Source organism: Mus caroli, chromosome 11 (genome assembly GCF_900094665.2).
Source record: "Mus caroli chromosome 11, CAROLI_EIJ_v1.1, whole genome shotgun sequence".
NCBI classification, from domain to species: domain Eukaryota; kingdom Metazoa; phylum Chordata; class Mammalia; order Rodentia; family Muridae; genus Mus; species Mus caroli.
The window spans coordinates 44,078,110-44,101,579 of record NC_034580.1 but is presented as its reverse complement, the minus strand read 5'-3'; the positions used below and the strand labels follow the sequence as shown (position 1 = coordinate 44,101,579).

Sequence of the window (23,470 nt, the reverse complement as noted above, 5' to 3'; positions counted from 1 at the left end):
CCATTATCACTTATTATATATGTTTTCTTTTCAGGACTCCCATTACAATTAAAATCTGGTAACGGTCTTATTTATAAAGGCAAATGGCTTAAGAAATTTTGTTATTTACGGAATATTAATGGAGGATGGACTAATCTAATTAATCATCCCGGTGTAATAGTATGGATTTTAGCATAATTAAGCACTCTTTAGAAAGCTCTGTTAGTGGAAATTATAGTTGTATAAAGATGAAAAATACTGCTTACCAAAGTTGATATTGTTGCAAAATAGCACTATCTGTCGCCAGTGATTTATAAAACAAACTCTGGCTTCATTTGGTGTCTGACAGCTAACAAGAGTAATCTTTTTGCATCAGAGGATACCCATCTATTCCTGGAGAATATAAATATATATAGCATAGGAGTTACTCATATGCATTAGAATCCATCTGCACCAGGATCCCCTGATATTCCTGTCAATGCTGTTTTTTAATCACATTGAATATGCTTTAAATGTTATCTTAAATTACATATAACTTATATCTCTCCTGATTGTAATCCCACCTCTAACCATACGCTTCCCTCTGGCAAACAACTGTCTTTGGGATGGATCTGTGTGAATGGTGTTATGTGGGATAGGCCATATTACATCCATTTTTCCAGGAAAGCTTTACAATTGATCAGCAGAATTAAGAGACTTCCCTCCAAGTTGTGATGATTCTTTGCATCCTATGGGACCCTGTAATGGTTGCATCCACAGCAGCTTTCTTATTACGAATCATAGGAATAATTCCTGGAATGCAGAGGGTGGCCTGTATAATTACTATAGTATATACTTAGTAGTAAAACTACTAATATTGTAGCAAAAATATTATCAGAAATTAACCCAGAGATGGTTGAATTGAGAGTCACAGTTTTACAAAATAAAGCTACTATAGATAATTTGTTGCTGGAGCATTATTTTGGTTGTCAACAATTTCCTGACATGTTTCTTTATTGTGTTAGATTTCTCTCACATTACAGAAGGTCAAATTCACGATTTGCATAAAGAGATAAAATCTCTCAAGTGACCTCTGAATACCCATCATGTTAAGATGGCTTTCCCCTTTCCTTGATTCTCTGTTAGCGATTATTATAATTATTTTATCCTTGCCTGTGTTAGTTATACCAGCCATAAAGGTAATACATTCAACCTTGGACTCTATTACAACCATAATTTTTCTTTAAAAAGTAAAAAGGAGGGAAATATAGGTGGCCCAGAGGTCCTTGTGCTCACAGATAAGCACCTGGGGAGGCTGGAGTGTTAAACACAGGATTGATCCTTCAAAAGAAGGAACCCATAACCTGTTAGCTGCCCAGAAGGCTGGCAGCACACACGGTTAATAGCCTTTGTACTGTCTGTGAGTCTGAGACCCCACAGGATCCTCCCCCAGACCCTTATCATAAGCTTGTTTTTCTCAATCTATAGAGCCTATTTTTTTTTGGAAGGCATCATATGCACTTTACACAGATTTCCATTGCAGGCACATTTATTTATGTGTGGGGCATTCATATGCCTAAAATAAACCACTTGGGGGTAAAACGCCCATAGTTTGAACCAATATCGGCTGCTTAATTGTGTTGAACGAATCTACCTTCTTGGCTCCTATGGACCATACTCTGCAGGCGGTCTCAGAGACCCCTTGCACGAAGACTGAGAAGAAAGAGGTGTGCACATGGGAAGAGGTCAAGTCCACCCATCAGAGGCAGGAATTTTGAGTAGGATCTTGGAAAGAGTGCCGATTGATAGGAAAGAGACCTATAGAATGCCATGCACATGGGCGGAGCGTGTGACACAGCTTTGCCTTCCTGCTCCGTGGAGAGATTAGGAGGTGAGAATGCAGAGAGAGGACTGCGGAAGCAAGAGCAAAGGGTGAAGGTTAAGTGACTGGAGAGTCTTGAAGAGGAAGGACACACTTTATAGAACAAACTCAAGAGAAGGGTAGATTCGCCACCTCTAGCAGCCTCTCTTCTGTTCCCATTCAGCTCCATGTAGAGTGCAGCTTCACTAGAGAAATGCTTATACCCCACTGTTTCTGAGCTATATATGAGCGCTGTTCTAAGTCCGCTTGTGACAATGTTCCCAGGAGATTTCCATCGGGTGTTTCCCTGCAGAGAGGAATATGATGGGTTAAGAAGGAGCTGGGCACAAGCATTTCCCAACTTCTAACGGAGACTGGCCTTGGACCACCATCCAGCCTCCCTGGATATCCAGCTTGATCTATCCAGAAATCCTGGATGGCCAGCTTGGGCATTCTTTTTCTGCTCTTAGCCACCTGCAGATGCAGCCTGTTCTAACGAAGTTCCCAGGCACCTTTGGCCTCTTTTTAAGACACTGGAGGGTCATTTTCTATGGGAACTTAGCTTGAGATTTTTTTTCCACGAGGACGGGATATGACGGGGACTTCCTCGTTTTGTTCTATCTATCTTGGTTTCTATAACAAAGGGCAGAACCAATAGTTTATGTCCTAAGGTGAAAGGTGGGTGAGTAATTCTGTCACCAGTGAGCTGCATCCTCTTCCTGAACCCAGCTGCCAGTCCACATCTAAAGCAGCTTAGAATCAGGGACTAACACTTCACAATCACCCCCTTTAGAGGGAGGTGAGATTGCCAGCATCCCTCTACCGCTTGGATCTTCTTCTGTTACCTGAAAGGTACGTGGCTCCTTTGCAACACTTGTATGAACCTTCTAGAAACAGAAAGCAGAAAAAGATAGAAAGCACCCTAGGGGAAGCACAGCATAGGTGGAATCACATATGCTCTTATCACCCAGTTCCGGTGGTTTGGTTGGAGGGGTGCGTGGGATGTTTTGGATGTCTTAAGGAAGATGCCCATTCAGGCTGGGCCCTCTGAGGAGGCAAGGTTCCGATGCATCCTTTCCCCCTGCAGATGAAAAGGGTTCATTCTTTTGGTACTCCCTTCTTAAAGTGACTCAGCTCTTTATGAGGATGGAAATCCTCTTATAGACCAAGTAAAATCACATCGATGCAGACTAGTGGGCAGTAGAGGGCACTGGAGTGGGAAAGGATTAGGAAGTGCGCAGGTCTCATTTGCCCTTTGGAACTTATGGGGATAACTGCAAGATGAAATGTACCGATTGTGGTTTGCAAAACAACAGTGCAGAACAGCAGAAGTGAGAGGTGGGCTTCTGTACTACAGTGTGCATGAGCTCTGTGTCCTTCATATCTTCAGAAAGTAGCATCCCAAGGGATCACCGGGACAACTTTGCTAGGTCTGAGGCCTCTTCCCCTCGGTCTCCATCTTCCACCACCGCCACACCCCAATTCAGCATGTCTAGCTTTCTCCTTTCTCCAGCCAAACTTCTCCACCTGGGTCAGACTCTGGAGCCCATGGCAACCTTGGCACACATGGTGAAAACTAGAAAGTGTTTCTCCTTGGGGGAAGCTGCGGGAAGGATCAAAGCCTTTAACTGAAGGGAAGGTGGAGAGGAGCTTCGAGGTGGGAAGTAGTGTGGTGAATGGCACACAAAGTCACTTTAGGAAACTCTCTTCTCGTCCCTTCAGGAAATTTCCAGGCTTCCAATTACAGGCTATCCAGCAGATACCCCTGAATATTGAACAGATACTGAAGTCCCATGACTCCTGTCTAAAAGGCTGGTGACAAAGTCTTGGGGACACTTTGGTTTAAGTTTTCATTCTTTTTCTTTGGCAGTAAAATTTAAATTCATCAGTTGTGACCTAGTTTCTTCTTTAGTGCGGGTAGGTATGGCACTGCTTGAGGCTGGGTGCCTCATAACTGCATGATGGTTTGTAGTTATTGATGCAAATGAAATCAGAAGCCAGACCTGACACAGCACAGCTGGGGAGAGGCTGGGGGAGAGAAAACAGATGCTGTAAACAACAGCTGAGGAAGAAATCTCCCTCTGCTACCTCTAGCTGTGTGTGAAGGTGTCCCACATGCCTCAGCTTACCTACCTATAATTTGGGCGTTTTGGTAAAAGTAGTAGTAATACTGACGGAATATGTGAGTGTTCAATAAGTATTTAATTTATGTTTATTGCTTGTGGGAATTTACATGGGTTTGTGTGTGTGTGTGTGTGTGTACTCTCTTCTAGTCACTTCAGGAAGTTTCCAGACTACTGGCTTTCGATTAAAGGCTGTCCAATAGCTATCCCTGAGTAGTGAACAGACACTGAGTACCTGTGACTCCTGTCTGTGAAAAGGCTGGTGACAAAGTTATTACTACCTCCATCAATAAGCCCAAATTACAAGTTGGGAAACTGAATCATGTGGGACACTTTCACACACAGTTAGAGGTGATGGAGCTTCTACCTCAGTGTGTGTGTGTGTATGTGTGTTCACGTATACAACTTATATTTTAACCTCCCCCCCCCCCATAGCTTCAGTGATGGCAATCATGTGTTTATCACAACAGAGAAATGACTACAGATAGCAATTCTGGAACATGCTACCCCATTTACTTGCCCCTTTGGTAGGAATACACTGTCCCTCTAGGCTGACAAGAGCTACCACTTAACACAGTTGACTAAGTCCTCACATCGTAGCTCATCCAAACAGACCACTGCATATGCCCCAGTGCTTGCTTTGCAAGGTGCTATCTGGGTGGTGATGTTCCTAGTGTGGCTTTGCTCTCTTGGGTCTCTAAGCTGTGTCTGGCCCATAAGAACAAGGCATGAAAGGGAAGGGAAGACAAGGTGAGTGACAAACACAAAGTCAGTGTGGCTTCGGGTGCCTTGCTGCCACTTGGCAGAGCTGTCACTGATATGCATGTGCCCACTTCTGTCATCAGCCACAATGGACAAGGCGTCTTACTGTCCCTTTGGAGCTTTCATCTTTGCCCAGGACCTCTGGTCTTGTTAGTTACCGCACAAATAATAATCTCAGTATATTCAGACCATCAAAACAGACAGGTTGGCTCCAGAGGGGAATGATCCTTCCTCCCTCTAAAGAGTCCATCTGAAACACAATTGGAGTGGCCCTTACTTGCTCCTCTGCCTTATCTCTGCAACCTCTGAGTCTGAGCTCCAAAGCCCCAAATGTGGTACATTCATTTCTTAGACCATTGCTTCCCACACCCCATCTTGTGTTCCTACCAGTCTGGGTCCTTCTAGCCCATAAGTCACTCTGAAAAGTCCTTATCAACCTTCCTACATCTCCTCTGACTGCTTTCCTACTGTGCAATCCTACATCTTTGTCCATGGTTTTGCAGATCATATGGCTAGGACTCAGCAGAAGCAAAGGCTATCTGGGGGTCACCAAACAATGGTGAGTGTGGTAGCAAAAGACAGAGTAGAAATGTGAGTTGGATTAGAGAGTAAAAATCCACTGGATATGCCCTCCCCCGAGGAACTGTCGTGATGGGATGAACCCTTTCTGGAAGAAAGCTGTAAAATGATGTTTTGAAAGTGGAGAGAGGAGAAGGTGGTGACTTTTATTTATAGAGTGTTTCTTTATTTCTGTGTTTGAGACAGAGTCTGGCTAGCTAGCCCAGGCTCTCTTTACACTCATGATCACTTTGCTTCAGTCTTCTGCATGCTGGGATTTTAAGTGTGTGCCATCACATGCAATTTAAACAGCATCTTGCCAACTCATAGGAGGCTTAGACTTTTTCCTTCCATTGCTCAAGCACAAAGATTGAGGTTCACCAGGCTACAAAATCTGCTGCCTGAAGTCCTACGCCTAAATAAAGAAGCGATGTGGAGAGACTCGGTATCCCAAGATGCACTCATCACATTAGACACATTGGTTGCTAGACTTAGTTGCTAACACAGAGTGCAACAGGGACTTAAGAGATAGAGGAGTCTGAATTTTCTGGACCAGAGGATGGAAAAGGGATTGCCAGATGGTATCCCTCCATCAGCTGGGCCTAAAGATGCAAAAAACATGAGAACAGGGACTAGTTAACCCCCGATAAGATCAGAATAGATGAAATTGACCAGAATGTCCCAAAGGTTGGCAGGTAGCCACCATATATACTCACTCTGCTTTGGAAAAAAAATAGCTCTGTCTTCCTGTTTTATGAACCTGATGTTCCAGGGCAAAGAATGTGTACACCCGTGGTCTGCAGTGGGGAGGAAGGGAGATAAAGCTGCATTTGATATTCTTCCTAGATTTCCCATTCTCTGGGGAGTGTCACTAACCCAGAGGAGGGTGACACTGAGCCTCCACACAATGTATGGCTCCATTCCTGAGTCTAAACAATACGTTGCTTCCTCTGGGACCCTTCAACCCTGTCTGCTCACAGTACCATGAGTTCCAACAAGCCCAATGTTAACAACGTCACCTGATAAAATTAGAATCAGTTCTTTCTTATATCCTGTCATGGTTTAAAAGAAGCTACGGGCCTGATATGGAACTCCAGAATTAGCTAATAATAATAATAATAATAACAACAATAAATAAAAGAATGAATATAATCTCAGACCCTCTGGGTGAAGGGTCACTGCCCATATTACCCAGCATGTTCATTATTTTCTAGGTGGGCCCTCACCGCTGACAGATGGCAGATTTCTCAGTATTTCTGGGGTTTCTGAAGCAAATACCTCGGTGCCTCAGCATCTTCTTCACCTACCTTCTCTTCCTTCAGTTGTGGGAGGTGAACTCAGGTAGTGTATTTGATCTGCAGCCATAGTCAGCTCATCCAGGTAGACTATGAGCACCCAAACTCTGCCCCTTTTCTGCTGGGTGCCCTCTAGGGGTGGGCTCTCATGATACAGCACCAGACCATACTAATTACTAAAATGCCAAAAGATTCCCACTCAGGGTTTTGGATTTTGTTATTGTTGTTCGGTTGATTGGTTTATTTTTCTTTTGTTTTTGTAACTTTTGTTGTTTTGTTTTGAAACAGGTTCTTGCTAAGCAGCCTAGGGTGGCCTGAAACTCTCAAATCCTCTTACCTCAGCCCCTTCAGTACTAGGACATACACTAACCATTACCATTATATACCAACCAGTACAGCTATATACCAAACAGTACAGTTATATACCAACCAGTATAGTTATATACCAACCAGTATAGTCATATACCAACCAATACAGTCATATTACAACCAGTACAGTTATATACCAACCAGTACAGTTATATACCAACCAGTACAGTTATATACCAACCAGTACAGTTATATACCAACCAGTACAGTCATATAGCACTATTTACTGCTTCAATTCCAGTTGTTAAAGCCACACTGCTTGATGCTCTTTCATCAGTGTGCCAGTCCCTGTTTCCCATATACACTTCCCTGGAACAAAACAAGCACAGAGAAGAGCAGTTCTCTTTCCTGGATAGCCTCGCTTCCCTGTGAAGCTAATAAATGAAGGATAAATGGAAGAGAGAGACAGAGACAGAGGAGACAGAGACAGAGACAGAGACAGAGGCATCTCAGGTGTGTGAGAAGGACAGTTGAAGAGACCCTGGAGAGGGAGCCTGGTAGGAAGGTGACTGGATTGGCTGGGATTCATCCAGGAGGTAAAAGGTTGCTGTTGGGTGTTTTTGTTTTTTTTGTTTTTTTTTTTTCCAAAATGACACAAAGCAAGAAACGTCCATGATCTACAGGCAAAGTGAAGGATGAGGAAAGAGATGTAGTATGTTTGAATTTGGGGAAGAAGTGTTAGCTGAATTTAGAAAGGAGGAAGCCGACTAACGATAGCAGAGAGACCACCTGGAGGCACCAGAAAAGAAGACCAACGATCAAATGAAAGAATATGACAGGTCTCTCTCAATGGCAGAGTTCAGCAGGCATTTAAATACCAAAATACACAGAAGCTATACATATGAACTCTGTTGATAAATGTTGTGAAAACTGCCTGCCCCAGCTAGCTTATTGTCAGTTTGACACAAGTCAGAGATATCTGAGCAGTGGGAAGCACACTTGGGAAAATGGCTCTTTATGATTGACTTGCATACAAGCCCGAGGCATCTTAAATTAGTGATTGATACAGAAAGGCTCAGCCCATTGGGTGCTTATACATCCTGGGCCTAAGAAAGCAGACTGAAGACTCCATGAAGAACAAAGACAGTAGGCAGCTCTCCCCCATGGTCTCTGCTTCAGTTCCTGCCTCAAGGGCTTTGCCTTGGGGTCCTGCCTTGACTTACCTGTAAGATGAGACCTTTCCTTCTCAGGTTGCTCTCAACCATGACGTTTATCACAGTGATGGCTACTAACTCTATAAAGACATGGACAGAATAAGGCTTTCCAGTCTCACTGCCCAGAATGCAGCACCATCAGCTAAATGGTTTCTCTCTTTCAAGATCTTTTTCTTGGTGCACTTACGCAAACCAGCAATTCCCTATCACAGGCATAAATTTTGTTAGTCACAAAACACATTGTATTTAGCATGCTCCCCTGGCCACACACAACTCCTCAAATAGCATCTATGCTTGATTGATTCAAACCGATAACTAGTCCCGCTCTGTACAGTGCATCTGATTATAATGTGTGTATGTAGATAGGTATTTTAATTGACTCTTTTCATAACAATTTCTTCTCCAGGAAAGCACACAGATTGTTCTTGGAGAGCATCTCATCTTTGTCGTTTGGATGATTTGCTGTAGATTTCTGATCTACAAACAGAAGTGATTTTTTTTTTAACTTTGAAGTGGGTTGATCCATTGTTTTGGATTGTTGTCCTAGACAAGGTCTGGGTGCTGGGCCCTGAGGAGTCCATTTTGGCCCGCGTCGGGGAAGCGGTGGAGTTCCCATGTCGCTTATCATCATACCAAGACGCAGAGCACATGGAAATTCTCTGGTTTCGGACCCAGGTCTCCAACGTGGTATACCTGTACCAGGAGCCGCAGGGGCGCTCCAGCCCGCAGATGGCACAGTTCCGAAACAGGACCTTATTTGAAGCATATGACATTGCAGAGGGAAGCGTGAACCTACACATCCTTAGCGTGCTTCCCTCCGACGAGGGCCGATATGGGTGCCGCTTTCTTTCTCACAACTTCTCTGGTGAAGCCATGTGGGAGCTGGAAGTAGCAGGTACGTTCTCAAGCCAGACAGGAGCTGGAGACAGAGAAAAGGATCGGATTGGAGTTGCAGAGAGAATCTCAGGTCGAAAATAAACAACAAACGCAATATTTTAAAACGTTGGGTGTGGCATGAAGGGATACTTCTGAGGTCTAGTGCCTGGCTAGTACACACAGGCTGAGGTTCGATCCCCGGTACCAGCGGTTGGGAGTCAGGTGGGAGAAGCATTTAAAACGATTAAAAGAAAAAAAAAAAAAACAACAAATCAGTATGCAGCAATAAAAAGGTTCAAAAAATACTGAATGACTTCAAAACAGCTGGAGAGATAATTTTAAATCATAATGACAAGGTGAATCAAAGTGGCATAAGGATGTAATAGGCATTTGTGTAAGATCAGTATTTGTAGTATTACATAGAATTTCAAGAACATCGAAGATTCCTAAATACCAATCCACAGGAACTGAATATGGTCCATCAGCACTGTCCACCTTCTGAAGCTTGAAAAACAAGCTCCTGGCCAACATGTAGAATGCCCAGAGCCTGTAATGTCTCAATGAGCAGATGTGCCATGATTCCTAGAATCCATTAACAAGAGGGTAAAAGCAAAGAAATCTGAGGATGTATTTTTTTGTACACAATTAATAGGGGAATATTGTAGGAAGACGTGTAAGAAATACAAACTAGAAGCAAATAGAAGTGGATTGCATTGGTAGTGAGACATGAATTAAAATGATGGAGAAAGGCCTGGGGTTTTCCTGATATGTATTTTACATATCATTGCTATTTAAACAGCATTAATCTTTTATTGTTTTTGATTGAAGTAGAATTACATCCCTTTCTACCTTTCTTTTCTCCCTAAAACTCTTTCCAGATACCCTCCCTCAAATCCCCCTTCCATGTCCCTCACTCTCAAGTTGATAGCCTCTTTTTCCTTGAGTACTATTGTTACATACATGAAGAGTGGTCAGCCTTGTAAGTCATATATGTACCAGCCACAAAAAGGACTCTCTCTCTCCATATATATATATATATTTCTGTACACACACATATGTACACACATACATTAAAATTTTGCAAGTTCAAAATATACGGCTGAGGCCGGGCGTGGTGGCGTACGCCTTTAATCCTAGCACTCGGGAGGCAGAGGCAGGCGGATTTCTGAGTTCAAGGCCAGCCTGGTCTACAAAGTGAGTCTCAGGACAGCCAGGGCTACACAGAGAAACCCTGTCTCAATATATATATATGGCTGGGGATAGAGCTCAGTGGTAAGGTGTTTACTTAGATGAACAAGAGTGGGGTTTGACCCCTAGCACATAATTTGATAGTTAAATAACAAATGATAGCTAGATAACAGAGCTAGCTCTGTTTGACTGGGAAAGGATTGCATATACTGTAGGCATTTGAGATCTAGTGAGAATTAACAGAGGATAATCTACTGGAGTTCTGGGTGAGATGATTCTTCATTGTAGTGGGATCATTTATAGCACAATATAACTAAATGCACATAGCCCCTCCCCGCTGAAGCTCACATACGTGCTAAGAGCAGTCATAATTCCTGACATCTTACGGTGCCCTCAGATGGTCAGCAGTGGCAGGAATTTTATGCATGGTGAGCCTGATCTTTCTCACTCCTTCTGCTCTTCCAGGATCGGGCTCAGACCCACACATCTCCCTCCAGGGCTTCAATGGAGAAGGTATTCAGCTGCAGTGCAGTTCCAGTGGCTGGTACCCCAAGCCAAAGGTTCAGTGGAGAGGCCACCAGGGTCAGTGCCTTTCTCCAGAGTCTGAAGACATCACCCAGAATGCCCAAGGCCTGTTCAGTCTGGAGACATCTGTGATTGTCCGAGGAGGGGCCCATAGCAATGTGTCTTGTATAATTCAGAATCCCTTGCTGCCCCAGAAGAAAGAATTCGTGATCCAGATTGCAGGTCAGTAGGCACTGGCTCACACTTGTCTTTCTAATCATCAAAAGCTCCATGTTGATTCGCCCAGAAGTCATCTATACAATAATGCATGGCTTAGGGGAGGGGGTGTAGCTTCTTGGTTTGATGTCTATCTCTTGTATGAGACCCCAGAAGAGGGCTCTTAACCACTGAGCAATCTCCACCTTAGTTTACTATACTTTCTAAAGGTTAAAAAAAATTTTTTTAAAGTAAACACCCCTCTGCAATAAAGCATTACTTTTGAATGATTAGATCACACAGATACAGAATTATTAAGCTGATGCATGTTTCTGCAGAATTAGGCTCTGCTTTTGTCTTCGTCCCTTCATCCCTGGCCGCTCTGGAAACTGCCCTGGACTACAGACAGCACTAAACTGCACCCAGCCTCTGGGGCCTGTCTTAGTTAGGGTTGTAGTGCTGTGAAGAGACATCATGAGCATGGTAACTCCTAGTAAAGAAAAAAAAAAACATTTAATTGGGGCTGGGTTACAGTTCCAGAGGTTTAGTCCATATCTTCATGGCAGAAAGCATGGTGGGACCAAGGTTTTGGAAACGTCACTAGATAGGCACGCAGGAGAGAGAGAGAGAGAGAGAGAGAGAGAGAGAGAGAGAGAGAGAGAGAGAGTGGCTTGAGCTTGTGAAACCTCAAAAGCCCACCCTCAGTGACACATTTCCTTCAAAAAGTCACACCTCAGTAATGCCACTCCCTGTGAGCCTTTGGGGAGGACAGTTTCTTTTTTCTTGTTTCTTTTTTCTTTTTTTTTTTTAATTTATTCTTCTTTCATATATTACAACTCAACTGCAGTTCCCCCACCCCTACTCCTATACCCCCTCCCTCCATCCCCTCATCCACTCCTTCTCTGTTTCCCTTCAGAAAACAGCAGCCTTCAGTGGATAGCAACCAAACATGGCATATCAAGTTGCAGTAAGACTAGGCACTTCCCCTCATATTAAAGGTGGACGAGTCAACCCAGTGGAAAGAAAAGGGGCCCAAAAGTGGGTAAAAAGAGTCAGAGGAAGCTTCTACCTCCACTGTTAGGAATCACACAAGAAGACCAAGCTACACAACCATAACGCATTACAGAGAACCTAGGCCAGTCTCATGCAGGCTCCTTGGTTGGCAATTGAGAGTTTTTAATGAGCCCAGGTTACTTGATTCTAAGGTTTTCTTGATCCCTGTGGTTCCTACAAACCTTCCTCCCCCTCTTTCAGAGCATTTCCCAAGTTTCACCTAATGTCTAGCTGTGGCTCTCTGAAACATTTCCACCAGTTGTTGGTGGAGTCTCTCTGATGATTATGCTAGGCTCCAGTCTATGAGTATCATTAGGAATCATTTCATGGACTTTTTTTCTTTGCTGGTCACGTTTGCTTCTATCCTAAGTGTCTGGGCTCTGGTGTGGACTCCCTTTCATGGCATGAGTCTCAAGCAGGACCAGTCACTGGTTGGCCACTCCCACAAGTTCTGCACCACCTTTACCATAGCACATCTTGTAGGCAGGACAAATTGTAGGTCAAAGGTTTTGGGGTTGGGTTGGTGTCATGGAACCATTTTCATTGAAACTAACACAGGGCTTGGTTCGACTAAGCAGCTATTGGTTTTATTAGGGATTCTTCCAGTGGTGTGAGAACTGAGATAAATGCCAGGGAGCAAGTGACAACCCGTAGATTCCCCAGCCAGATTGAAAACAGTTTGGATGCTAAACTCCTTCAAGTATAGATCAGAGCTGGAAAAGTGGGATTGTGGTCCCCCAGTTATAAGTGGTGGGGAGGTGAAGGGCATACCTGTGGTGTGGCATCCAAACCCACTGGGAGAAACCAGAGACTTCATTTCAAACTCAGATTAAATGAATTTATTCTTACTGCTCACAGAAGGACAACAGCCTTAGAACCAAAGAGCATGCTGTGTTGAAGGGGCATTGTCTTAGTTAGGGTTTTATTGCTGTGAACAGACACCATGACCAAGGCAAGTCTTATAAAAAAACCAACATTTAATTGGGGCTGGCTTACAGGTTCAGAGGGTCAGTCCATTATCATCAAGGTGGGAGCATGGCAGTATCCAGGCAGGCATGGCACAGGCAGAGCTGAGAGTTCTATGTCTTCATCCAAAGGCTGCTAGTGGAAGACTGACTTCCAGGCAACTGGGGTGAGAGTTTTAAGCCCACATCCACAGTGACACACCTACTCCAACAAGGTCACACCTATTCCAACAAGGCCACACCTCCAAATGGTGCCACTCCCTGGTCCAAGAATATACAAACCATCACATGGATTAAGGTGGCGTTTTGTTTTTTGTTTTTCTTTAAGGCAGACAGCAGAAAGGTGTGTGTTACGGCTATCCACGGAATCCACAGCTGGGCAGGAAAACTGGTTAACTTCCCTCAGTTGTTTCTGACTTTTCCTCTATAGAACAATAAAAAGGCCATTACATCCCTTTCCCACAGTGATAAGCAAGTTTACAGAAGCAATGGCAGCTGTTATTACCCCAGAGCCCATTTTCCTATACTCATCTCACCTGCAGGCCACTAGCATCCCCCCAAGGCATTGCAGAGCAAAAGGTCAACGTCACTTAAGGGACCCCTGGCTTCATATCGAGTCTCTTTAGTCATCACAGGGGACCTGTATAAATTATTACTCAGGTCTGAGCATGCTAATAACTGGGGTAGAGCAGCTTATTTGGGAACAGGCAAAGACGCAGTGCCACCAGGCTGGCTGTCCCATTCTTGAGCCAGGACCCATCCTTTATCTTCAATTCACAGCCTTCCCTTCCTCCACAGTAGTGAATTGCACCTGATTCTACCTGGAGTGAAGGCTGCACAGCCGTGTTTATGTTCTGTTCATACCTGGCTAGAGAGGCTCCCACTGAAGACATAACTGGCTACCCTAAGGTCCAAGACATCATGATGTGGGGTCCAAGACATTCTTGCTTCAGTGGTTAGTAGAGCCTAAGTCGAGATAACCAACACCATGTGGCACGTTTTCCAGATGTGTTCCTACCCAGAATGTCCCCCTGGAAGAAAGCCTTTGTGGGAACCCTGGTGGTCCTGCCGCTCAGTCTGATTGTGCTCACCATGCTGGCACTGCGATATTTTTACAAGCAGCGGAGCTTCCAAGGTATGAGTCAGGCCCTGAAGCTGGTTTTGCTCCATAATGGTACAGTCTAGGTAGAGGTCTGATGGGGTTCGTTTTCCCTGCCGGGGTAGGCAGGAAACAGGAGGGAAACCTCAAGCACCACAGACAAAATCAACAGTTGAAATGGAAGGTCATTTTGTTTTTTGTTTTTTTCATTTGGGATGAGGAAGCACACACATGCAACAGATACACAGAGAAAAAGACTCTTAGGAAACTACGGGTGGGGAGAGGGGGCACTCGAAAAGCCGAAAAAATCCGATCTCTTCCGGAGGAGGACCGGGACTTTTAAATCTTCTGAGGAATCTTCCTCCCCCACCCTATGGCGGCTTGGTTTGAAGACAGATGGAATGGTTGATTGGTCCACAAAGGCTATGTGAGGTGTCCTGATCAGGCTTTGAACGTGTAGAGTCAGTCCACCAGCAGGAGTCTGGTGGGAAATGAAAGCTGCCAGGTTTTTTATTTGTGTTTGTCTCAAGACAGGAGGTTGAGGAAGAAGCTGGCCATCTTGGCACCTTTATATCAACTACACATGGCCCCACTCACTGTCTGCCCACCAGGGAGTCTAACATCCAATCTTTCAATAGGAAAACAGGAAAGGGGAGCGAGGGAGAGGGGCGGTTCGGAGGTGTGGAGGGACAGGGGGTAGGGCACAAGGCAACCTAGTCTGGAAGAATAGGTTGAAAAGAGCAAGAGCAAGCTTGCTACTCAGCTCTTCCCATTCCTTCTTCCTTTCAGAAAAACGGGTGAAGCAGGAAGAGGAGGTCCGAGGTAAGTCAGAGGTGGCGCCCTTTATCCCCACATCCGGAGCAGGGCCCAGGTTTCCAAGGCAAGACCCCAGTCTTGGAGGGGGCATCTAGGACTAACAGCAAAGGGAGGGAAGGCCTGGGTTTGCTAAGCTGTGTCCAGGCACCCAGACTGGCTCCCAGATGCAAAGTGCTGAGTCTGCATACCTTGGGGGGAGTGAGGTTCCCGTGTCCTGTCTGGTCATTCCTCACCTCAGACAGAGGATGTCTGAGAGCATCCTCTATTCCTTTTGTCTCCAGGAAGACTAATTGCACGGTTGAGTAGGTTCTGGGTCCCTCACCACAGGGCAGGCTACAGGACAAGTATGCTTATCTGGCCACCCCTGGAGCAGAAAACGGCAGTCAAAGTGACTAGGCTCCCTGGAGGGAGAGAAGGATGACACCTGTCTGGTTCTCCACCTATCTTTGCCTGCCTCTCCTCCCTCAGTCAGACTGAGATGGGCTGCCTGTGCATCCCAGCTTCAGGGTTTGTTCAACACAGCCCGCTGGAGTGTTTACGTCCCCCAACTCATCTTCCTTTCTCTTTTAACCCAAACAAACAAACAAACAAACAAACAAAATCTCAAACCAAACCAAACCAAAACAGCACTACATTAAGTCGTCAAGATCACAGCCTGAATTAGTATACTGATTGCTTTTAAAGAGTACAGAAGATGGAGAGACCAGAGGACCACATTCTAGAGACAGAGTCAGATCCTTTCCATCTAGCCAGGAAAAAATAATTATGACCTCCTTCTTATCTTTAAATGAAGTGTTCAGCAAATGACCTCAAGAGATATAGGTTGTGCTCTGTGCCTGAGCGTATTCATGTGCTTCTGGCCCCGCGCCCCAAACATACAAACACCAGGAACATCTTTTGGTTTTAGAAAGAATAAACTCTCTACCCAATTGGAGCCTAGGGGAGAAACCCGTTAGAACCAAGCCTGTTGATTTCTTCCTCTGAAATGAAGATAGGATAAAGGCTCTGGAGTGCTGAGGATGAGCCTCCGACAGGGCAATGTGGCATCAAGGGTAGAGCTGCAGAGAGAAGTGACCCGAGATGAAGGAATGTGTTTGAATCAGAAGGTTGACACATCTCTGTTTTGCTTGCAGAGAAACTTCAGACAGAGCTTGGTAAGTGCCCTCCACCACAGAACCATCCCTTTCTGTCCCCTATTATACCTATTTATGTATCCTCTCCTCTCCCAACAAAGTATGACACCCAGGCTGGAACTGTGCTGGCTGCATGGGTATCGAGGGAACGGGGAATTGGGCAACTATGGCAAAAAAAAAAAAGTGGTGTCCCGACTTTCTAATACCCCTTTTCCTTTGTTGCTACAGACTGGAGAAGGTCTGAAGGCCAGGCTGGTGAGTAAAGCCCCTTTCTCTCCTGCTGTTTCTCACTAGATTCCCTGACTTCCATGATAGAATCATACCTTTCTAAACCCATTGAAAATGTCCTAAGTTGGAAATGAATTTGATGTGCCTACCAAACATCACTGATGTACCCGGCCAAAACCCTGGGGTTTTGGCCGGGTACCTTCTGATCACGTGGCTAACTCACTGTGGCTTCCCCGGCATCTCCATAGAGTTAACCCGCCACCTATCACCAGCCTGAGAACTGATCGAAACTCCAAGCCTGGTTTCTAATGAATCCTAAGACTCCCACACCATTGTAAAGTAACACAAGCAAGCAAACAAACATACCAAAAATGTAGGTCAAGCGATCACTAGCCAGTTACTCTCTACTTGGCAACATCACACTCTTTTCTGGTGCTTCCATTTTCTCTCCTGTGCTTCCCAGGTTGTACGCATATTGTACTTGGTATAGGTCAGACCCACGTTTCCTTGTATATTTATACTTATTGTCCCAGGGCTACATGTGGAAGAGCATTGTTTCTAATTCTGGTTACTGAATGGAAAAAACCCAAATAAACAAACAAATAAATCAAAAGGAAAGGGCATGAGTGGTCCTAGGAATGGTGTAGAGGAAGTTTACTGTAGCTAAAAGGGAGAGCCCAGAGTGGACACACCCCTGAGCCATGTGAGGAGAGTTGGGGAAGGGAAGGGAGAGAGGAGGGAGGCGAACCAGGGATAGCAGCCAGGAAGCCTAAAAGAGAACTGGGTACCAAAATGGCTGGATTTTAAATAGGGAAGGGCAGCTGGGGGGAGGAGCAACCCAGCCTTTCTCTCTTGGCTGGAGAAGTTTAGGGTAGGGGGTGGGGTATGCCAGCTATACCCTGTAACAAGTACAGGCTGAGGGACAGGACACTGGGAGAACCTGGAGGCCACGTCTGATTTGATATGTTAGATAGGCACCTCAGCCATTTGTTGCTGGTTTGTAATTTAGCAGTTACACACTACAGTCACCTGAATTTCTGATGTTCACCTTCAAACTTCCTGTGGATCTGGAGTAGACCTGCTACTGTATAATTAAATGCTTCTCTTCATACCTGAATGAGACTGAAGACGTGGCCACTCCTGGGTGTGGCTGAGGAGAAGGTATTTACTGTACACGTGAGGGAGAGTACAGTCAGAGGCAACTAAAATAATCCAGACTGAACCGGTCCAGTGCACTGAACTGAGCCATGAGAGGAAAGGGGCAGAGATGGAGAGCAAGAAAAGAAGAGAAGAAAGAAGGAATGGAAGAGAGGGCAAATGGAAGAAGAGAGGTCCAGGAGCAGAGCCAAGAGCAAAACCAAAAGGGGAACCAAGTGTATAGCCAAAATGTCTGAGCAGTGTAGGGAGCGAAAAGCTGGAGAGGTTTAGGGTAGGGGGCAGGGTATGTCAGCCAGGATTGAGGGATCCTAGAGCCTAGCATAGACCTTGATATGCTAATAGGCACCAGAGGCATAGGTAAATGGAAAAGACATATGTCACTTTTGCCACATATAAGGAGGATGACTCCTTTTTAGCAAGTATGAACTGTCTTCTTAAATCCCAGAGGGAATGCTGGCTTTTGCCTAAATGCTAGACTTTGGGAAAAGGAATTTCTTGGAACCTGACAATGCCATAAAGGCCTATATTCCCTCCATAAGGCCATCGATCTAATATATACTTTATTTTGTATACATTCTTGTAAACCTGGGTTTCTACTTTGTCACATGCATCATAGTGTTTTGTAAACATCATTCATAGTCACATGCCGTCTGTCCCTTGCTTCATACACGTATCACTGATTAAATATCCATCTTGTGTATGTTAGGTCTGCTTCTTCTTGCTGATTCTCACTGCACACCACTGCAAACCACACCGAATAAGCCCCAAGTGTGTTGTCCTATCACCCTGTTTCTCTAGGAAGTATAACCAGGAAGGGAGATTAGGATGCTGGCCAGACAAAGGTTTCCCAGAAAGCCATCTTCCTGCCACCCTCTATGGAGAAGCTCCGTACACCTGTGTGAACTAGCTCTCTAAATTTGCCGGCCCATAGAGATAAATGCTTTCTCATTCATTTATTAGTGGTCCTGTCTGGATACTAAGGTTTTGAGGATTCCTGTATGGTGTTGGTGTACACACACACACACACACACACACAATCAATATTAAACAATATGAATTCCTTTTATTACTGTGTCATTTACTGTTAGCTTTGTTCATGATCCCATTATTAAAGAGAGATCACTACTTTACTTTTGATAAAGTTTAATTCATCAAAACTTGTACCTTATGGCTTATGTTCCTGAAATTTTGTTGAAGACCTTTGCTAAGGATCCCACGATGATACTGTCTTATAGTTTCTTTTATTAATGTATAGTGCATTTCTCACCTTCTAGTAGTGTCACAGAACCCCTGATACAGGAAACCTGCAGTGAGCAAAGGTTTACTTGGGATCACAGTTTCAATGGTGATGGATCCATGGTCACTTGGGCCTGTGACAAGGCAGCACATTGCAGCAGGGAGCAGGGAGTGTGAGTAGAGAAAGCTGCTTGCCACACAGTAGGCAAAGAGAAGAGATGGGAAGGCCAGACTCTCAATAACCCCTGGAAGGCCAGAAGACTTTCATTTTTGCTGTCCCTCTTAAAGATTCCACATAGTGCAGAGCTGAGGACTAAGCCTTTAACTCAGGGGCATTGGAGAATATTTCATATCCAAACTGCAATGGCATGTTTCATGTGTAGGCCATTAATCCTACAGAATTCTTCACACTCTGGCTGTGAGGTAACAGTGAGTCCACTGATTTGTCTGTGTGCAGTGAATGGGTCTTCTCAATGCCACTTAGTACACCAACCCTAATTTCCCCATTGAGGTAAGGTTTCCACTTGAGCGGATGTTCAGTTCAGATGGGTTTGCCCAAGGCTCGCCTTCCCTGCTTGTTATCACTTAATGGCCTTAATGGCTTCCGGATGTTCAAGTGTTCCTTCCCTGTATCTACTTCCCTTTTAAAGCTAATGAACCTTTAAAAATCCTCAAGTTGATTTAGATAAATGGTTTTAAATAAGCAAACCAACACTGAATCAGCATTTTGCTAGAACTAAGCTATTCCATGTCACAGCTGTGTATCTCTAATGTTCCACTAGCTGTTCAGATTGAGCCCCACCCCACCCTACCCCCAGTGCTCTGGGAAAAAAAAAAGTGTCTTCTATTGTTCTGGATCAACTCTTTGCAGAGGGAAGACTGAACATCTGGAAGAAATCTTAGGACAAAGTCCAGCTCAGCAGGGTCTCCAGGACTGAGCTTGGGCAGGCAGATGGGCTTCATTTCCATGCTTTATGGTACTCAGGTTTCTTGCTCCTGTTGCATCTTCTCAATGTAGTTTGAAGCTGCACAGCACTTTGGTTGAACCTAGCACTGCTTAGACCCTTGCCCAGTCCAATACAGAGGTAGAGATGAGGTCTTTTAATTTGTGGGCAGCTCTTGAGCAAGGGATGCCATCCTATGGGTCCCAAAGTTACTGGCTGATCTCTCTGAGTCCTTTCTCCTCTCTCTTTGGTTGCAGAGTGGAGAGCAGCCCAGCAATATGCAGGTAAGTATCTGAAGCTGACAGGTTGGGTTGGGTCTTGCACAGAAGGGATGCAGAGGGACCTGACTTTAGAGGGAGGATTCCACATCCTGGAAATGAACGCATTATACATACTACATGCTGCGTACATGGTCCATGATAGGAAGACTGCTTCTGGGATCTTTTGCAGAAAAAAAGGGCAGAATATGAAAGGAACCTCTCAGATCATTTCAGAGAAGGGCCCCGCAGGCAGCCATGATGATACACACACGAAGTCCCAGTGCTTGGGAGGCTGAGGTCAAGATCATGATCTTGATCATGAGTCAAGATCAGTCTGGGCTATATAGGGAGACCTTGTCTCAAGAAATGGGTAGGTAGGTACCCTCCAGTTTCTCAGCCATCGAGTGGATGTGTTTGGGGGCATGGGTGTTGGAGTGTAGGTCACTGGATTATCTCAGAGGTTCCCTGCAGTTTTAAGAGCCCTAAAATTGCTGTAAAGCAGAGACACAGCATTGATGTTCAGACTGGGCGATAGGATCAGAGGACACAGAAGCCGGCAAGTATCTGTCTTCTCGTTGCGCAAGGCTTGGCTCCGTCCTTGCAAATATACTCATGAACCTATCTCATTTGGAGCCTAAGAATGGGATTCAGGAAAAGAGTTGGTTTTGGGAATGATCTGCATGATGCTCTGGGAAGAGGGATGGTTGACAGAATTGCAGAATTGGTGGGTGGGAAGGAGTGTAATACCACCAGTTGCTCCAACTGGTCAACTAGAAGTTTTCCGAGGAACAGAGGAGAGGCCAAATGAGAGTAGAGAAGAGGAAAGAGCGGGAGGTGGAGGGAAGTAGAAGGGAGAGGAATGGAGGGGAAAGAAGAGGAGGTTTCTGAACCTTCCTCAGTAGGTACTAACCTTAAGCTTCTACTCAGTGGACGTGACCTTGGATCCTGCCACAGCGCACCCTAGTCTGGAGGTCTCCAACAACGGCAAGAGCGTGTCCTCCCGCCTGGGGGTGCCCAGTATTGCAGCCGGGGACCCGCAGCGGTTCTCGGAGCAGACGTGCGTGCTGAGTCGGGAACGCTTCTCCAGCGGCCGCCACTACTGGGAGGTGCACGTGGGTCGGCGCAGCCGCTGGTTCCTGGGCGCCTGTCTGGAGTCGGTGGAGCGCTCCGGGCCTGCGCGCCTGAGCCCGGCGGCCGGCTACTGGGTGATGGGTCTGTGGAACCGGTGCGAGTACTTCGTGCTGGACCCGCATCGCGTGGCATTGGCGCTACGCGTGCCTCCCCGGAGGATAGGCGTCCTGTTAGACTACGAGGCAGGGAAGCTGTCTTTCTTCAACGTGTCCGATGGCTCGCACATCTTCAGCTTCACCGACACTTTCTCAGGGGCGCTCCGCGCCTACTTAAGGCCCCGAGCCCACGATGGCAGTGAACACCCGGATCCTATGACCATCTGCTCTTTGCCGGTTAGAGGGCCACAGGTCCTCGAAGAGAGCGACAACGACAACTGGCTACAGCCCTACGAGCCTCTGGACCCCGCCTGGGCTGTTAATGAGGCAGTGTCGTGACCTCAAGGCCAGGTCCAAGCACTGTCCTGAACTCGTGGACAGCGCTTTGCTCTCCTGCAGCCAAAGCAGAGTCAGCAGAAAGAGGACAAAGAGAGAGGGCCTATACAGATGAATGTATATAATTATCTTTAAACAGGCAAATGAAAGATTGTGTATATAGCAGGATTCTGGAGTGTGCAGTGTAGGAGATGGGAAAGAAATCATAATTATTCGCTAATATGTGTATAGTTCTGTATAGTGTGTGTGTGTGTGTAATTTTGTGGATCCTGCAAAATTCTAGAAGTTATGTCATTTCATAAGCAATGAGTTCACCTTTGGCTCAGATCTGAATACAGTTTATAGCGACTTCCTTGATCATGTATGTGGCAATTCGAACATGAAATTCAATAATGTCAGTGATGTGGCTGGTTGGGGATAAGCAGTGGTAGAGTGCTTGCCTAACCCGAGGGATAGCACACATCTTCAACTTCACTGACACTTTCCCCAGAAAAGTGCATTAGATCCCCCGCCCAGGAGGAGCAGGATAAGGATGGCAGGAATGCAGCGATACTCCGAAAACATAAACATACATATAAGTAACATTTACACTCAGAAAAGGCTATATTTAGCAAAATATGTGTATATACATATACTCATGTAATATCATTAATTTTAAAAGCCATGATTTTGAAAGAGAGCTAGAAGTGAGGCATAGGAGAATTTGAGGGAAGGAAAAGGAAGGGAGAAATTATGTAATTTTGTTATAATCTCATAAAATTAATAAAATTAAAAATTAAGATAATGTAGTATTAGGCAATAACTAAAACCCAAATGTTAGTCCATGCTAACACTTTATTTTTCCTCTATTTTCAAAGGAAGCCTAAGAAATAATCAAGTGAAACCGCTCTAAGAGAATGGGGAGGGTGGGATGGAAAAGCTATGAGCTTTACATCAAGGAAATAATCGGTATAGACCAAAAAGCAAGCAAGCAAACGAAAAACTGATGGCTGAGAAGCCCACCAGGCAGTCTATTGAAAAGCAAGATGGCGCCAATCTTATGTAGCAATCTTACATATTTCTTGAAATAGTGGAAATAGAAACACACCTGAGAAAAAAGGTGTATGAGATGATTCCTAATGATACCTGTAGACTGGAGCCTAGCATCATCATTCTCAGAGAGGCTTCATCCCGCAATTGATAGGAGCAGACACAGAGACCCACAGCTAAACTTTAGGAGAAGCACAGTAAATCTCCCGAAAGGGAGGAGGAAGGTTTATAGAAGCCAGAAGGGTCAAGGACAAGGACACTGTATGAACACAGCCCACAGAATCAACTAAGCAGGGCTCATAGGGGTTCACAGAGACTGAAGGGAGGATCAGGAAGACTACATGGATCTGACCGAGGTCCTCTGCCTATATTTTACAGTTGTGTAGCTTGGTGTTCTTGTGATGCTCCTAACAGTAGGTGTAGTGGCTGTTGCTGGTTCTTTTGCCTGCTTTTGGGGCCCTTTTCCTCCTACTGGGTTGCCTTGCCCAGCCTTGATATGAAGAGATGTGCCTAGTCTCACGGAATCTTATTTTGACGTTTGGTTGATATCCTTGGGAGGTCTGTTCTTTTCTGAAATGGAGAAGGAGTGGATCTGGAGGAGAGGGGACGTCAGTGGGGACTGGGAGGAAAGGAGAGAAGGAATCACAGTCAGGATGTAATATATGAGAGAAGAATAAACAAAAAAAAAACAAATACAATTGTTTTAAGTAGGGGAACAATTTCTAAACAGGTCCACACCCTTCTTTGCCCTATTAACCTACTTTCCCACTACCTCTGGTGGGTGGTGGGCTAGAAGGGATGTTAAAGCATTTAAGTATACTTATTAAAGTAGGTTTTGAAAATATAAGCCTACAAAGAGTGTGTTGGGGAAAAAAACATAACAAACCAAAAGAGAACAGACCCTGAAGTTCAATGCTAGTCTCTGGAGGGGAAATGTTTGGCGGCTGTTAATATTTTAAGTACCTCTTTGTAGTATTAAATGGTCGGAGGCATGATTAGATTGGTTCTGTAGGGAGAGGGAAAGGTGCCTTGTTGGTGTTAGTGACGCAGGCTCTTACTATGCAGCCTAGAGGTTGGAAGCCACCTGTTTGTTACTATACAAAATAAACGTATTCATACTATC

General features: G+C 45.1%; 1 protein-coding gene across 2 annotated transcripts; it reads left to right on the top strand.

Annotated features, from left to right (window-relative positions):
• The first annotated feature begins 2,450 nt into the window (after positions 1-2,450).
• On the top strand, positions 2,451-22,959 carry Btnl9 (butyrophilin like 9). 2 transcript variants are annotated; one of them, XM_021177844.2, is made up of 10 exons: positions 2,451-2,671; positions 6,477-6,603; positions 8,628-8,975; positions 10,610-10,891; positions 13,889-14,017; positions 14,771-14,803; positions 15,931-15,951; positions 16,159-16,185; positions 19,754-19,780; positions 20,684-22,959. In XM_021177844.2, exons 2-10 carry the CDS (start codon positions 6,498-6,500, stop codon positions 21,319-21,321), a joined length of 1,611 nt encoding a protein of 536 aa, XP_021033503.1. In that variant the 5' UTR covers positions 2,451-2,671; positions 6,477-6,497; the 3' UTR covers positions 21,322-22,959. The 2 variants fall into 2 exon arrangements, with proteins under 2 accessions (XP_021033503.1, XP_029339961.1); XM_029484101.1 differs by lacking the exon at positions 2,451-2,671 and having other exon boundaries at positions 6,517-6,603; positions 8,756-8,975.
• The last annotated feature ends 511 nt before the right edge of the window (positions 22,960-23,470 follow it).